At 35.7% G+C, this 18,647-nt stretch overlaps 1 protein-coding gene across 1 annotated transcript in view; it reads left to right on the top strand.

The window, feature by feature from the left end:
- The window catches only part of PCLO (piccolo presynaptic cytomatrix protein), a 362,471-nt gene that overhangs the window by 287,221 nt on the left and 56,603 nt on the right, over positions 1 to 18,647 (top strand). The window contains exons 15-21 of the mRNA XM_054056434.1: positions 12 to 142; positions 1,705 to 1,731; positions 5,118 to 5,211; positions 10,955 to 11,026; positions 13,632 to 13,812; positions 15,027 to 15,221; positions 16,497 to 16,679. Coding sequence (XP_053912409.1) covers positions 12 to 142; positions 1,705 to 1,731; positions 5,118 to 5,211; positions 10,955 to 11,026; positions 13,632 to 13,812; positions 15,027 to 15,221; positions 16,497 to 16,679 — 883 coding nt within the window. The remainder of the gene's footprint in view (positions 1 to 11; positions 143 to 1,704; positions 1,732 to 5,117; positions 5,212 to 10,954; positions 11,027 to 13,631; positions 13,813 to 15,026; positions 15,222 to 16,496; positions 16,680 to 18,647) is intronic.

Below are 18,647 nucleotides of genomic sequence, written 5' to 3'. Positions count from 1 at the left end.
GCATTCTCTAGCTTCAAATCAACTATGACAAACACCTTGGCAACCTTATCATCCACATCCTTCAGGCAAGAAACCTTGCTCCCAGAGACAACAATGGCTATTCTGACCCTTTTGTTAAAGTTTATCTTCTTCCAGGGAGAGGGTAAGTGTAGGAGAAATTTTAACCTGAACTTTCTTTTAAGTTGAGTTTGTTACTTGTGACTAAGATGCAGAACTGAGAGTTATCAGAGGAAAATGGTGGATTTTTAATAGGTCATTTCATAATGACCTCAAGTATTTCATGATCATATCTTTTTCCTATGTTTCCATTAAAAAATTCTAACACATGCAAAAATACATATTAAAAATACAACAGACTCTACTGAAATGTACAAAATACATGTAGTACTCTCTGTAATGTAAAAAACTACATGATAATGTTAAATTTGAATTGCTACTTCAGTTTGAGACATTCTGAATTTGGTCATTTGCAAACATGCACGATTACAGTATTCGAAGTAAATTTAAAGTTGCAGTATAATATTAAAGGTGAGAAATACTAAACAGAAAACATTTATTCTGTGTGATCTTTTATGACTATTTTAAAGAGCCAAGATGTGGGTCAAGAAATTCTGATAATTTAGTGTATAAGGATTATGCATATCACAAATTAGTTTTTCACAGATCATTGCTTTTTTTGACTCTGTAATTACAAATATATTGTGTTTACTTTAAAAGACATATTTCTGTATCAGCAATATTATAACTCTTTTTTCAGAATGTCGTATGCATACGACATATGCATTTATAACCTAAATTTTCAGAATGTCGTATGCATACATAAGTATACACAGTTATAATAATCCTGCTGACTTCAGTGACAATGTCTAAAGCTAAGTTGATCGATCAAACCTTAGATTGCAAACATAAATTCTCTGCTTGTGTAATTGCACTCATCCTGAAAGACTCTTTGGCTAGGACCATGCAACTGAATAAAAATCTGTATTTATTGTCTAATCAAAGTAACAGGAAAGTGACTGCTCAGGTCACAGTACAGCTTTTGGCATATGAGCATGCACCACTAAAAGCTCATGAGTGATACAACTAAAGGCACATGAATTCTTTTTGGGTTGCTAATTCCAGCTGTACAGTATTCAGTATCCTTCAGTGGCACTGGACCCAATGCTGTTATTGAATATAATGGGAACGAGTCCTAAATCTTCAGATTTCTTTGCACCTGAGCCTTGTAAAGTACTTGTCAAATCAATCTTACTAGGAATTTTGCAGATATATTCATTGATGTAAATATAAAGCTTTGAACTGGGGAGACATTCACTCTGCAGAGATCTAAACCAGATAAAAGTTTAAACTTGTGGCCAAGTTATGAATAATTTGGATTTTAGTTTTTCTTGGGTTGGTTATTTCAAAACATGTCAATGTCACAGGTTTTACATGTAATTTTGGGCTTTAGGTAATAATGAAAATGAATAAATTGTCAAGAATTGCAAAAGAATGGATTCTGAAAGCAGAAACTTGAATTGCTACTGAATATATTTTATTTGTAGATCAGTCCATGCTAGTCTTCTTATTCTTCCTAATGCCTCCGTTTTCTTTGATTCTGATACTAGAAACTATCCATTATTCACGTTTTCTTTCATCTCTGTTCTTCTTTCCTCTTATACTGCTTCCTCTGTGTTCCTAACTCTGTAAATGCTGGGTATGCAGACAAGTCATGGTTGTCCAAAATGCAAGGTAGAGTGTCCTATCCAATTTTTTTTCTTTCATTTTTGTATGCGTGCATAATACTGTGATAAGCATGTTCATTGAAATGTAGATTTCTCTTGGCTTTTAATGACACACGATTGCAGCATGGTTTTGCTGTCCATTTCCAATGAATACTATTTCCAGGCCAGAAGGAACTTGAAACAAGTAATTAATGTTCCTCAAGGCAGTAATATTCTAGGGCCAAACTCTGATAACAAGCAAAATTACTTTTGAAATCTGGAAGACATTAGTTCGAAGATATCTAAAACTTCATTCGTTCTCACTGCAAGCTGCAAAATAATTCACTGTGAACCTGTATCAAGAATTTGAATGGTGTTACTGCCAAGAGAAACAGGCACTATTTGGAAAAAAAATGGTATTTTTCTCTCTGCATCTTGCACAATGTATAGACATTAAAGCCAGGTGTAATTTTAGATAATTTCCCAGCTGGCTTTAAAGCTGCTTGGCCACATAAATGGCTATTTGTCGTAAACAAAGTTGAATTTTTAGTTGTTGAAATTACTATTTCTTTTTTTGTCCTGGAGTTGGAAACATAACATGAAACTATTCTCAAGATATTCTAATATCAGCCCAGGCTAAGCACATAATAATAGTACTTCAACCTTAATTCTATTTTTTTTAAAAAAAATATAAAGATGACTAAACAAATCAACAGATGAATTTCAATAAACAGATATTGTCTAACATCAACCTGTTTCTTTATTACTTCTTTATGAATGTGTTTAAATGCCACATTTTATATGCAGTTATTCTGTTATATTTTTTTCATTGTCGTTTAAATTTTATTGTGTATTACTAAACTATAATTAGGGAAGCATAAAGAAATTATAAAGAACAGAGTAATGCAGTTTTTGTCTTTTCACACGGCATACTCTGTGAATTTCAAGTGCAAATTAATTTATACTAGGTATAGACTGGCTTAATGAATTCATTTTATTAAAACCTGACCATCTGTTAATCACAATTGTTGAGGAGAAGGTGTGTCAGTGGTATTAACTTAATATATTTGCCAGATCCTTCCCTTCAGAGATATAGAAACCTTCAGCTGTCATCCAGCTTAGCCAGGGTCTGTAACTCCTTAAAAGTAGTCAAGGTCTCCTACTTCCCTCTGCAACAGATCCATACCATAGGTTACATGAATGGGGGCTGACACCACCTTGCTGGTTTATATCCAGTTACTCTGTAGTCTTCAATGGAAATACTTTAGAGTTACCGTGTTAACATCTTATTTATCATTTGTCTCTGTCATCTTTGGTACTCAGCCTTGTATGAATCACCTTCTCACATATTTCTGAAAAGAATCAGAAACTTTGAAAAGATGATGAAGTTGTAATATTGCAAAATGAAATCCAGGGAAGAAAAGAAAATGTCTTGGTGTTATTTTTGTGGTTTAGCACACAAAAAGTCCTTTCCTACTTTGTCCAAAAAGATGAAAATATATCAATCAGCTCCTTAAAACTGGTAGATCATAGGACATTTATACAGGCCTAAGCTGTATAATACTGTCCTGGGTTAGTTAGGGCAAGAAGTAAGTGGGTTACTCTGAGTGTAGGAGGAATTTGGATAAGTTAATATTTCATTAATAATTGTTAAGAACAGACATTCACTTGAGGAGTACTGTGAGCCCAGAGAGAGGTGCTGCCAGCCCAGCTGCCACTTGCCTGTGTCCCATCTCTCCTTAGGTGTCAGTCAAATCTCATTAATACATTGAGTGATAGCAATGCTTTTTTTAGATCAGAGAGTGGGAAAGGAAGGCTGCTGATGTGCTTAAAAAAAATTACTGTATTACTGGATAGGATTTGCCATTAAAATCTAGTTTACAAAAGGATTCAGGTTTTGTATTTCAGCTTTCCTTGCAAGATATGCAAAGAAATAACTTTGTGTGAGTTTCTTTTTCGTATACTCTTGGTTGCCCTAGATTTTAATTCATCCTTTTCTTAGTGACACACAAGAAAAAAGAAACCTCTTTTTTTTTTTTTTCTCCCCCGAAAAGATATCATTGTATGTTATGGCTGAGAGAACTGATTGCATTATGGAGAGCTGCTGCTTTCTTCTCATAAGCAGAAGTGTACAGATACTTTGTTCCACAGGTCCCAAAGTCCTTCACATTTTTTGATAAACTGGAAGACAGGATGATGTGCTTTGCAAAAATATAAATGGAACTGCTTAGAATGACTATGAGCAAAATGTGGGAGCAAAAATAGCTGCAAGCCACCTTCATTAAAAGATAACAGTCTAGTAAGCAGCTTGGATATGCCCCCCCCCTTTGGGAGAACAAGGACAGCACACAGTCCAGAATAATTGGAAGGGGGAATTGCAGAGTATAATTGAGTTTCTAAAGTGAAACTGCTGTTGCTGAAGACCCAACAATGACATGTATGTCAGTGGAACATGCAAATCTTTCATATAATGTTAATTCAGACCTACTCCAATCTGGTACTGTGCATGGTACACCATTAGTGACTAGCTGATTAAATGAATCCATGGTTCTTTACCTCATATTGTGTTGGGTTTTCAAAGTGTTAAAAGCTTCTCATATTCTCCAACTCAGCTTTTTTGAGATGTCCATTAAAATGTACATTAAATTAAAATTGGAATGGAAGCAAATCTGACATCAAAGCTCACTGAGCTAAATGAATCCATATTCTGTTAAAGGTCAGTGTATTGTTTTCTCCATACTCAGGAAACGCAAAATACAATAGAAAGCTCTACTGATTCTTTTTAAAAACAGATTATGCAGCCAAACATTTTATTGACTATTGATAAAAACAATCATGAGCTTGATGGACTTTTATGTTTGTTTCCAGTACAGTTAGAGGTATAGACAGAGAATAGGATCAATAAGAAATTAGTGTTTCTATCATTAACAGGATATTAGTTACCCGACGGCATTCATTAAAGGCTCTTGTGCGATGGGACTTCTGTAATTAGAAACTGCAACCTATAAATATAATGGATTCATGCTACTTTAAAGTGCTAATAGGAGGATGGTCTTGGAAAAGAAATCAATGCATTATCACTTCAATTTATAATCAGAGGCTAACACCTACAATGAGAGAACAAAGCATATGTGCATGTGCTGACTGAAGCTTTATGTTGTAACAGTTGTAGGCTGAGCTAGCTGCTGAAAAGTGAGAAGATGTTTTGAAAGACCGTGTCAGGAAACCGTACTAATGAAAAAAAAAAACCCTAAAGGCTGTCATTGTCCTCTTATAAACCTGAGTTGTTGCAGAAATGAGGGTTGCAGTTCTTTTCTTTTTCTGTTTCTTGGTTTGTGGGTGAGTTTTTTGCATTAGAACTGAAAGAAACAAAAGATCGCTAATGTAATGTTTCCTTCCTTTGTTCAAATTCAGTGCTGAATATAAGAGGAGGACTAAGTACATACAGAAGAGCTTGAATCCTGAGTGGAATCAGACAGTCATATATAAAAATATCTCCATGGAACAGGTGCGTGACTGGTAGTACTATTCAATGCAATCTGCTGTTTTATTATTTGTATGTTCTGCAGTGCTTACTGTGAAGGAAGCAATGGTACTGGTAGTTCTGTAACCCCTTGTAAAATCTTGCATCATTCAGGTGAATTTTGGAACTATTTTCTTGAATGTGATAGAGCTAACTATATCAATACTTTTTTCATGTCCATTCTGCTCATAAAAATGGTAATTTGTAGATATTACACTCATAAGCAGGTCATAAGTACGGATGTGGCAATTTTAAAAGTTATAATGGAATGCAGGGAGGGAATAAATTAAGACACAAGTTTCTGAAGTAGATGCAGAAATCACTGTCGCTTTTCATTTCAAAAGCTGTGCAAGCTCACATAAAACAGTTCTTACCATTTTCTTATTCAAAAATAGTTGTAAAATGTAGAAATACATTCTTAGATTTAGCAGCATATTATGGTAATGGGCTTTGAAATATAATTCATCTGAAAAAATAAATATTTCATTTCCTTATTACAGAAAGATTAAACTTACATCTGGCAAAGAAATATGTGGAAGTCCTCTCTTGGTGAACTTTTCTTGGTGGCTTCCTAACTCTAACTGACTTACAGGGTTAACTGAGGCAGTATGAAACAACTGAGTCCTCTTTTTTGCCATCTTCCTTTTTAAAGGAAATTTTTACCACCTGAAAAAGGATAATAAGCAAAATTATGATCAGTCCATTTGTTTAAATTATGAAGTATATTTTATAGAATAATGAATCTGTATGCAGTCCTAAATCTTTTTGCCTTTCTTAGTGTTTTGTTCTTGATACTTTCAACTTCATTTTTCAAGGCTATTTAATCTCTCAGTGCTTCTTAAAAAAACCCAGAATAATCACACTTTTTAGTGAATAGATTTCTCAATGCCTTTAATAGACTTCTCCAACAAAACATTAAGACCTCAATATTGTCTTCATAACTTAAAATTTGGTTATTTGTTCTCCTTGTTCATTAAAAGTAACATAGATTAATATACTCGCTTTTTGGTGGAGCAAACATCTTTCCACCGGATTCTCATGATTGTTCCTGCAGTCTACACATCTGAACTTAAGAGGCAGTAGTTTAGAGTTAACATTTCTAAGTAGCGGTTATGGTTTACTGGATTTTGCATTCTGTAGACTTACATAAATCATAACTCATTGACAGTGAAATGGTCAGAAAAAAATAACCTGTTGTTTGCCTAGCTGCAATAAAGATCCTAGGTGTTCCTGGTTTTGTGAAAAGGTTTGGTAACCCTTAACAGTATTTCCAAATTGAGCTTTCCATTTAATGCTTTTCAGGTAGCTTAATTTGCTTTCAGGTTCTGCTGTGACATTTCACAGACCTGTAATTAAGAGTGCTTGGGTACTGGACATACAACATCTGTTTGCTGATTTTAAACTAGATGATGATCTTAGCCTAGGATTTCTTAGACAGAGATTTTTATGATGGAAAATCTCCTAACATCTTTGATGTCAGTTTTTTTGACGTTATTGCCAGTCACAAGTGGTTTTCCCCAGAGTTCAGTGCTAGGTCCAGTTCTGTTCAATATCTTTATCAATGACCTGGATGACGGGATTGAATGTATCCTTAATAAGATTACGGATGACACTGAGCTGGGAGGGAGGCTCTACAGAGGGATCTGAACAGGCTGGATCGATGGGCTGAGGCCAGTGGAATGAGGTTCAATAAGGTCAAGTGCAGAGTCCTGCACTTGGAATGCAACAACTTCATGCAGTGCTACAGACTAGGGGAAGAGTGGCTTGAAAGCTGCCTGGCAGAGGACCCAGGGGTATTGATTGACAGCCAACTAAACATGAGCCAGCAATGTGCCCAAGTGGCCAGAACAACTAGAGTTGTTCAGCCTGGAGAAGAGGAGGCTGAGGGGAGACCTTATCACTGTCTACAACTATCTGAAAGGAGGTTGTAAGAGGTGGGTGTTGATCTCTTTGCCCAAGTGACAGGTGATAAGATGAGAGAGAATGGCTTCAAGCTGTGTCCAGGGAGGTTTGGATTGTACATTAGGAAAAACTTCTTCACTGAAAAGGTTATCAAGCACTGGAACAGGCTGCCCAGGGTTGGTTGAGTCGCCATCCCTGGAGGTATTTAAAAGACAGGTAGATGAAGTGTTTCAGCATATGATTTAGTAGTAGACAGGTACCGTTGGAGTTGATGATCTCAAAGGTCTTTTCCAACCTAGAATTCTATGGTTCTATGATTATTTGATGAAATTTCCCTTTAGGTTACATATGGAATTCTTCAAATTTCTCTTTCTATTACAAATCTCCTCCTTTTCTTCTGAGACTTTCATGCATTGCTTATGATAATAAGTGTGTAAGCTTCCATGGTTTGTATCTAGTGCTAAGATAGCAGTACGAGTGATTCATCTATATAAATCAGGCTTAGAGAATACACTGTAGGGTAAATCCCCAGATAATTCCATGCTGATGATAAATGTCCTCTACAGTCTGAAGAACTACCACCATGCAAGAGAATATAATTTGTACTCATAACCTTCAGGAATTAATATTTCAAAATATTTAGGAATGTGAAGGAAGTACAGGACAATGATTGTGATAGACTGAGTGTTCTGATTACCCAACAAGCAAAACTGCATCATACACATAATATTACACATCATGTATAAATGCAAAGTTATACAGTTAGCAGTCATACCCTAACAGAAATTCATGAATCTTTGCAAATAATGTTTCTTCAAATAAGCATTTCCTTTCCTTCCTTCAAAGCATAAGTTGCTTGTTTCGTGTCACTGTCTCGACTTTAACTGATTGTATAATTTTTCATTTTCCTTTTTTCTTTCATAACCTAGTTAAAGGGAAAATAATTATAGGAAATAAATCACTCTTTGACATGAAACAGTCTTTTTCTTTCAAGGTCAGAATGATTATTTTTATCACGTAGCAAATTTTACTTTGAAAGTTGGAAAAAATAAATTAAAGTGTAAATATTTAGTAATTTAAGGTTTTTGTTAAGTCATAAAGTAGAGATAATTACAATTTGAGAGAAAGGCTGAGTGTACACATCACATGTATTGCATAATAATTGCTAACTCAGGTCAAATACCTACTCAGAGCACGAAAGGGAGCATTAGAATGATTTAAGTAGAAGACAGTAAAACATGTAAGTTCTGTTGCTGGTGTGGCTATTGGTAGAAAGTATGACCACAAAATCAGATGTAACTTCGTTTGCCTCAATTTCTTAGTTGTCAGAAAACAAATAAAAATAGTTCCTTAAATGATGGGTACAATTCATTGAAGAAAATAACTTTTGCTAGCTCATGTCTATAAACTGAAGGTAAGAAAAAGTAATATTTTCAAAATCCTTGAGTGATGTAGGAGCCTATGTCTTCTTTCCAAAAGTAAGAAAAGATTTCATATCAATCAGTCAGGTGTTGGTTGGACAAGAGAAAGTAAGCTTCTCAGTGACCTAGCAAAAGTCTTTTTTACTTCCCATATACTAAGTACAGAAGTATAGGGAAAAGTACAATAAAATGTTAAATATGAATGTAAACATAAACAAGTATAATGCATGATCTAATATAACACTTTCATTTCTACTCATCAAATCTACTGAGTGAGACTACAAAATTTTATATTATTTCTGAAGCAATTACTGGAATTTACTTGCATCATAGGAGAAAAACAAAGTACATTAAAATTATTTCCTCAAACAAATCTTCTCATGAGATTTTGAAGGAATATGTGTTAAATATTTCAACTAATGCATATTTAGTTACACACACCTGCATTATCCATAATAACACTCAGTGATATCCAGATATTTAAAAGAAGAAATTGATGCTTCTGTGCATGTGGTGTTGGTTATGTCTTCCATAAAATACTGCTCACGTTGGCTGTTTCTGCATGTTCCTTCATTTTCCTTGAGTGACGGTTGACCACAACAGCCTAAATCTAACTGGAGTTACATGCAGTAATACGCTTTCAGAAGGGTTTTTATTTTTAGGTTTTCTTTATTTTTTATTCATTTTTAGTTTTTCCACAAGGCATTGCCTGAAAGTAGTTACTGAAAATTTTTTCGTAATACACGTTTAACTCTGATGAGCTTACAACACGCGTAAGCTGCCTTCATTCTTTCTTATTTTCCTGATTGTACATTGCCTACTTGCAGACACAGTCAGACGATAGTGGGTTTCTGCTACACATTTTAGTATTACTGTCAGTTAAATTCCTGATGAGGATCTGAACTCATGGCTTCACAACCTAAAATTTGGTGATGTAAGGCAGAACACTACTTTGCTTTGATGGTATAATGGCTACTTCGAAAATCACCAGCCATTAAGTGGTTTTTGCCCTCAATAATGGTACATAAATATATCTTAAGAAAAGCAAATTTTCCTCCTCTTTGAAACTCATTTCGTGCACTCTTCCTAATAAAGCTCTTCTGATGATTTTTCATTGTCATAATATTTTATAAAAGCTTTATAAAACTAAGAGGCTTAAAATAAGTATCTCAAAGAAATTTAGTGTACTGCAAGTTTTCAGCACAGGTTTATTATCATAGTAATGCAAAGTAGTGTTGTAGTTACTCTGCTGCATTAAACCAAGGAGCAGTGGAGGTAAATAGAGAACAATGCTACTCTTGAAAGTGTATATATTATCTACAGTGAATGGTACAGCTTACAATTTTGAACAATGACTTGATCCTTTGTTGTCCTTTTTTCCAAGAAGCCAATTTATAGTCAGAGCAGTTAGTGAGACATTGCTTCTTTTTGGATGATGACCTCAATTGCCACGTAAGATTTTCTGTTCTGATCACTTTTATCCAAGTACATGAAAAGATCCCTATTTTCCTTAGTAATGCTTGGAAGTGTCCAACAAATTCTTCACTTACAACTTCTTAGCCTGACTTCACAGATATCCTATATGCCCAGGATTTTGTCCTTCTCTCGTTCAAGCTACATAAATTTATTGCTGCCTCTCCAGCCACCTGCTAGCCTTTTGAACCATCATACAACATGGGTAATCAATCTTCTCCCCACCTGTCCCATAGACCCCTGGAATGACACTCAGGTCGGTCTTTCCAATAAGGTCAGCTCCTTTTGCCAAAAGCTTTTCTGTCTAGTGCTACCTTGTTATGTTAAAAAAAACTTACTTGTTTTTTACTGTAGCCTGGAGGAAGAGTGTTTGAAATGGGTATCATGTTCAACAAGGTATGCAGATAATGGGGTTTGGTGGCTTTCATCAGTGCAAGCCAAACTTGTCCTGCATGTCTAGATTACTTGCAGAGTTCCATTGACTACACTGAATTACGGGGTATTAAAGCCTAGTCTTCTCAGATGAGTTTGTGTAAATGGGGTGTTTTAAATAATACATTTGAAATTCACAATCAAATGGACTTTAGGCAAATGCCTCAGTTCATACAACGTGGATCTGATGATAAGAAATGCTGCAAAAATACAAAAAAAGGAGGTTTAAAAATCAGTTTATTCTTGTAGTGGATACACATTCTGTCAAAAACAATGTGGAAATTCCTAATATAGGGCAAGCATGAGTCCATTTGTCTTGATAACAAATAATAGCCCAAATAATTTTTCTGAGATGAACGTTGATGGGAGGACAAAAGCTGCCTAGCTTTTACTCTGAGAAAGGGTACAAGGAGGAGATAATAGATAGAAATCACCATAAAGACTTAATCTGAAGTTTATGATTCAATGGGGTTAATTATCCTATCCCATTTAAATTGCAGCTGAAAAAGAAAACACTGGAAGTAACTGTCTGGGATTATGATAGATTCTCTTCGAATGACTTCCTTGGTGAAGTGAGTATCTTCTTTCCTCCTCTCTAACCATGACTTATTAGGAAGATGATTAACTGTATGCTGGTATTTGGAGACTGTTCCAGGGTATGGTACATGTGTTAAGTAAAACCTTTCTTACATCACAGTTTTACTGCTGATTTCATAACAAATGGTCATGTTTTCTTTTATTCACACATGAAAGATGCCCTCCCTTTATCTCAGTAAACAGTAGGGAAGTTCATTTACGACTCAACACAGTGTTAATAACCTCAGATAATAGCAGTCTTCACAGTGACTGAATTGGGCGTTGTTGCCATGACTGACAAGTTGTCTTCCTTGATTTTGACATAACATCAGAATGCTGGGGAGGTATCAGCATTTGTAAGTAATTAAAGTATTAAATTCTGCCAACCTGCTATAATTTAGCAGATGCACAAGTATCTGCAAGTGTGAGCAATTTGATCTTGCTGATCAAGGTCTCATTTTTTACACTACAAAGTAGTAATATCGTTACCAAACTATGACTGAATGCAAAATGTTATAATTAATAAATGAGATGAGTGATCATGAGAAGTATGGTCTCTCTGTTTAAAGCAAATAAACAAACATATGCACGTATAATACAGAATTACTAGCAATAACTATGATGTCAATAAAATAATTAAAAATGCTATTACAAAAAAAGGATTTTAATTAGAAACAGAAGTCCAGGGAAATCAATTGCTCATATAGAGTAACTCAGACTATCTCTGCTCATTCCTCATTTGAATTTTGAAAAAAGTCAGTCAGTTCAGCTCCAGCTCGCCTCTGTGTAACTACAAAACTGAGCAATCAATGTCACATTTTAACAATTACTATAATAAATGCATAGGAAACAGCTACATGATTACTTATTTCCTGTGTACTGCATCAGTATTCTTGTTGGATTCAGCATGTTTGTCCAAATGCAGCACTTCGCTGCATATTTACATCTTTGTTATTTATGCTATTTAGAAAGTGGATGCTAAAGCAGCGCTTCTACAGGAAGAGTACTTTTGCCTTAAAATATTTTCAACCTTTAGGACTAATTCTTTTTAATTCAATCATTCAGACTTAAATATTGAAACAGTTCTTCTTGGAAAAAGGAGCTGATAAGATTATTGAGTGTGTTTTAGGACCAGGATGTCCAGTTGGTTTATACACCATAGCATCAAATATGGAGTATCCAAATTGTGCCCTAAGGACTTGGTTGAATAGGCCTAGCAACGCTTGCATGCCCCAGAAGTGAAGTGGCACATCATTATTCCCGTCCATGGAATGGGAACTGTCTTTTACAAAGCAAAGTCTCCAGCTTGTGTTGCATTTAGGGAAAAATCCTCAACCATGCTTTCTTCCAAGTGATTTCCAAAGCTATTACCAAAGATCACAGCACGGGGCATGCTAAGTAGCTAACCTGTTCAGATTAAGTATAGACCTAACCAGCAGGACCAAGCTGGGTCATTGAGTCATACACAACCTATGAAGCTGAAAGAATAAAAGACTTTTAATCTTCTATGAAAAATCTGTTGTGAAGAGACTTCCCCGTCCCTAAACTTGAAGAAACCTTCTTTTATTCAGAGTCATGTAATAAACTGGCAAAGACGTTATTCCCTGAGGTAACCGGACATTTTATGTGTCTGGCAATTTTAAAAGTTCCCTATCTGACATTAGTTTTAACCCTCTCACCTTAGAGCCAAATACAAGACTAGTTTTGTCCTTTCCTTCATTCAAGACTCTGTGACTATTTTTTAGTACTTTACAACTCTTGTCCCTCTCAGCTGCAAGAACATTAAGAGAGGAAGTGTCTTTATCGGTCCCAATGTTCATTTTGTAAAGTTCTTTTCTTTCTTTAAAGAAATTCCACAGAACTCCTGCTAGCAGTGTAAGTGGCCTAGAGCAAATTTCAGCTACAACGCAGGGTTTTTTAGCCAATTTGCTCATTTCATTTCCACAATGCCACTGCATCACCCTTTGGTTCTTTTTCCAGTGAAGTTTTGAGGCCTAAAAGGCCTGTTGAATTCTGTTACTTTAGTGAAGTGCAAGGGTATCCCTATTCTTTTATTTTTGTTACAAATTCTGAATATGTGATTTTTTTTTTTAAAGAATCTACAAACATCAGTCTCATAATATTGAAGAACTTATTAAAAATATCAAATTATTTGCACCTTTACTAACACTGACACAAGGGAAAAAAAAAACACTGTCTGATTCTTCTATTAGAATATTTCTATACAGAAGCAGAATGACAAGATGTCTTTTTAGTCCAGCTTTCAAGCTAGTGCTCACAAGCTACCCTTTAAACTGTCTAGCTGTCTTGGTATGAAGCTATTTCTAATCTCATAGTCCTTCCTGAGGTCCTGTTGAGAAGACATATTAGTTCAGACACATTGATATGCTAACAAATGTGGGTTTGAGATTACGATTAGCTTATACCAGGTGAGGTCAGAGCACAGGCTGACTGTCTTGAATCTGTCAGCTCATGGCCTTATACTATTAACTTCTTACACTTGATTGCAACTTCTGGTAACAAAACTGTGGACTGTTCTACTGTGCATAATCATTAACAGATCAGATACAGGCCATATGTTGTACTTTGATTTATTCATAGGTATTGGTTGAGTTATCTAGTATCTCTCAGCTTGACAACACTCCTCGGTGGTACCCTCTGAAAGAACAGAGTGAAAACATTGATCATGGGAAGTCTCATTCTGGACAAAGTAGCCAGCAATCTCCAAAACCATCTGTCATCAAGAGCAGAAGTCATGGAATCTTCCCAGACCCCTCTAAGGGTAGGAATGACTTGGTGCACCTGATATGAAATGTTTTCCCCAAATGGTGGGAAAATGTTTGCTATGTATAAGTTCTAATAGAAAAATACAGATACTGCTATGAAGTTTGTATACACTTTTATTAAAAATGTATTTATCTCTCTGATTAACTCATTGGAGCTAAGGCTTAATTTGGATCAATCACTACCAAACAGCTTTCTGAATAATTGTGTTCCTCAGAACAGCAGCTTACAAGCTCTGTGTGATTTGCACATCTACTGTAGATACTGTGTCCCTTTTATTTTTCTGGTAGCCTTGGCCAAATTCAATACATATTTAGCTTTTTATGTTCTTTAAATGTTCTATGACATTTTATCTTCTAGAAATGTCATATTAATATTTTATAGAACAACAATTATGTTATAATGATGCATATGCATTTCCATTCAGCGATAATGGGCTGTGGCACATCTCAATTGTATTGGAAATCAGTGGAGCTGATATAGAAGAATTACACCAGTGTTTACAAAAGCAGAATTGATCTCAATGTCTTCTGCTTTCTTGGTCCAAGAAATTTATCTCTAAGTCATTTTTTTTATATGCTAAGTAGTCGGTGGCCAGTTGCTCACTTAAAATACAGTGTGTGTCACATCAAAGCAAAACACCAAACAGCATCCAGATGAGAGCCTCAGAGTGATAAGACTCCTCTCTATTTCTCGGTGTAACATTTTGCTAGGAATTAGTGTCTATATAAGATCTATATCTAAACTAGGGGTTAATATAGAAACTATTGTAAGTTAGGCTATGGTTTTGTCTGGGGCATTCATCAGAATAAAACTGCTTGCATTAGCTAAGTGTTTGTTACTGGAGTAACTGATGCCAGTTAGTCTTTACATACTACAGAAGAAGAAAGTGGAAAGCAAATTTGTCTTTAGGCTACCCTGTCATTCCATCATTGTAGTGTGAACGAGCACGGGAAGCATAATTTACAAGTAACAGAAACCCAATAATAAATAATTATACCATGGGCCAGGGAACAGTGGGAAAATAGAAAATGGTGTCTTATAAGAGTTTCCTAATCACAATATATCCTGACATTTTTAATGGCATCACACATCTTAATCTTTATTCCTCGTTCTGGAATGCAGTTGAAAATCCAGTCAAGAGAAAGCAAATTAAATTGTTCTCTTGTTTTTAATAAAAGCAACAGTTGTGCTTCCTCATTTTCTTGGTAGACATGCAGGTGCCCACCATTGAGAAATCTCACAGCAGTCCAGGGAGCTCCAAATCTTCTTCTGAAGGACATCTACGCTCTCATGGTCCATCTCGCAGCCAAAGCAAAACCAGCGTCACTCAAACTCACCTTGAAGATGCTGGGGCAGCCATTGCCGCTGCTGAAGCAGCTGTCCAACAGCTTCGCCTTCAACCAAGTAAAAGACGCAAATAAATTCCTCAGCATGGCAGCTTAATGTTCATCTGTTGCCTTTTTCCCTGCTGTCCTTCCCTTTTCGGATAATTTTTTTTCTGTTCTTGGCACACTGTGCCCACTCTATTCAATGTCTTTCTTTGTGTGCCTGTGTGTGAATATATATAATTACAATATACTCTTGTATTTAGAGTTCTTTTATTTATTTATTTATTTATTTATTTTAATTTATATAGACTGCAGTGAAACTGGCTGTTTCTCCATCAGTTCCTTCACTCATCGTCTATGATGTTCCATGGTCGTGCATGACTCACAGACAATTCCATTGTGTGGTATTGTTTTGATGTCGCTAAATAACTACCAATGAAACAATTAAAACCTGCAGAGATGTGAATGCCAGCTCTTCAAGTTGGTCGCAGCAAATACTGAGACCACATTAACGACAAGCTGTATGTACAAGTAGTAATTAGGAAGGACAATACTATATACATGAAAGAAGATTTAAAGTTAAAGAAAAAATGTTTTTAATCTACGTGGGTGAGATTTCTATTTTTGAAACATGATTGTAAATATATAATCTTTTTTTGACAGGACAGGAAATATAAGGCAACTTTCTTAATATCTCAGCTAAAATTATGTTAGTGATGAGTAGAACAACATTAGACAAAAACATTACACACATTAAATGCAAAATCATTAAACACAGAGCCATTAAAAACATCAGATTTTAACAGTGTTATCAAGTTAGCAAAGTCAAAGGCAATTGAGATCTTAGTCATATGTTGTAGTCAGTTTAATTTTTCTAGTAATTTTTGTGCCATGGATTGATTAAAGTTCAATATAGATTTTGTTTGACAAGTTTAAATAGAGAATAAATGAAAAAATTTCCATTCAAAAGGTTTGCTCTCCAGCGTATGCTTCATATCAGTATCTGATAGCTAGTTGAGGGCTTAGTGGATGGCAAATTGAAACTCTCTGACTGTAGAATCATTGTGTTTGTCTTCAGGATTTGTTGATATGCCATTAACCTACCGTGGTATAATGCAAAAAAAAAAAAAAAACCTAGGGGGAAATTATTCCCCTTGTCTGCACTATCATTAATAAAGAAACAGCCAGTTTTAATACTCTTTAATGCTGTGCATGTGGTGTCTCTTTGGTGTTTGAAAACACTACTTATTTAAATACAGAAAAAAACACTTCTGTTTGCATGAATAACATTTAAGCTGGTTCCATCTGAGGATACATACTCTGGGTTTCCATTTCACCCACACTGCCACAGCAGCACATAAAAGCGGTCAGTCTAATCATGCCAGGAAGCAGCACAGACACAGCATAGCAGGAGTCCTCCCTATTCAAAGAACTCAGTCTGACAATCTGCCTCCACCAGCCAATGACAACAAAGACCAAAGCCAACTAGCCCTCAGGAAAGTGATGTCTGATGGACCAGTCAAGCCTGAAGGAGGTGAGCAGAAAGACATGGTTAAGAAACTGATCACACCCCTAATCCTTCTTGCCATGTCTACTAATTCATTGCTATATTTAATTTTTTATTTTAACCCTCCATTAAGTGCTGTAAATGTTAACATGAATCAAGAACTCTGCTTGATTTGTCCACATTAGCACATAAAACCACAGTGAAAAACTGTGTTAAGTAACATTACAAAACAACAAACATGCACTTCCATTCCACTGGAGGACTTAGACTTCTGCTGAAAAATAGTACAGCTTTGCTAATATTGTTGCTTAATAAAAAAGAATGCATCCAAATTCGCCTGCTTAAGCATGATTGAACATTTCTCGTACTGTGACAAAAACCTAATTGTGCATTTTCATTTCTAGAATTCTAATTGAGACATTAACAATTTATTTTTCCTCTCTCAACATAGTTGTTATGTCAAAAGTTATTAGCATAGATACTTTTTCAAACCACCAGTGGAAAGGAGTTTCGATCTATGTACAGCTCAATCTCTTGAGGAGTTTTCTATCATCTTAAAAAATTATTTTGTACCTCTAGGCATTTGTACATCAAACGTAAATACTAAGTATCATCAATTTATCCCCTCATCACAAATAAAGAGCCAGAATCTCAATTGATTCAAATTGGCAGCATTCTTTTGATTTCTGGAGCATTTTGCTTATTTAATCAGAGGGATTACCCCAATAAGCCTAGAGACTGGACTCTTATATGTTCTCTTGTGCTGTAATTCCTTCCTAAGCTCTTATGCTTCACTTAAAGTTTTTCTGTCAAAACCATTGCACAACATGGACAAAACAGTCTGGCTGACAAGGTTGTAGGAGAGAAAAAGGGAATGATACTTCAGTATACCCTAAAGGCAACCAGTAATTAAGAGAACTACTGTGATATTAAAACAGCTACTTAACAAGGGCAAATTTAACAAATAGTTTTAAACATTGTATTTAGAAGTAACAAATTGATTCTTACGAATTCTTCCGTAAATATACCAATCTACACACATCTACATCCACCCACACACATATTGTGTTACTCTACAGCTCAAATCCAGACACTCAGTTCAGGCAAAGGCCACAAGATATCATGGTCCTAGTTCAGTCATTTTGAATGAAAAGCCCATCCCGTTCCTGGGATGTCTACCATAGAAATCTAATTCTGGAAGGAATGTCCTTTGAGGAGTGTATAAGGACTTTGCGTTTGGCTAGTTTGGAGAAAAGGAGGCTGAGGAGTGACCTCATTGCTTTCTACAGCTTCCTGAGGAGGGGATGTGGAGAAGGAGGTGCTGAGCTCTTCTCCCGTGTATCCAGGGATAGGACACGTAGGAACAGTTCAAAGCTGCATCGGGGAGGCTTACACTGGATATCAGAAAGCATTTATTTTCTGAGACGGTGGTTAAACGCTGGAACATGCTTCCTAGAGAGGTGGTTGATGCCCCAAGCCTGTCAGTGTTTAAGAGGCATTTGAACAATGCCCTTAACAACATGCTTTAACTTTTGGTCAGCCCTGAATTGTTCAGGCAGTTGGACTAGATGACCACTGTAGGTCCCGTTCAACTGAAATATTCTATCATGTTCTAAATAAGTCTCTTGATCTTTAGGGGTGTCATGTCTGTCGAGATTCATCATAAATACTTGTACTCCTCTGATGCCTTTTGGCATGCACAAGTAGTGCTAAAACCTTTTGCTTGTGATATGAGGTTGAATCAGGTTTCACATACACTTTTATGATAAGATAGATAAGCAGTTGGGTTAGCAATATTGGAAGCATCAAAGAGAGTTATGGGAAGAAGAACTCTCATTAATGTCATTAGTAAACAAGTAAGGTTAGAGTTACAATGAAGAGACACAGTACTTTTGTAATTTTACCTCTGACAAATATACACAATGCATGGTCACCTACACAAAGTTTACAAGTATGGATTCAGATCTGTGAGAATTTTTGACTTCTTATTGTACC

Source organism: Cuculus canorus, chromosome 1, assembly GCF_017976375.1.
Source record: "Cuculus canorus isolate bCucCan1 chromosome 1, bCucCan1.pri, whole genome shotgun sequence".
NCBI lineage: Eukaryota > Metazoa > Chordata > Aves > Cuculiformes > Cuculidae > Cuculus > Cuculus canorus.
Note: the sequence above shows the minus strand (reverse complement) of the source record. Positions and strands in the feature narration are given on the sequence as shown.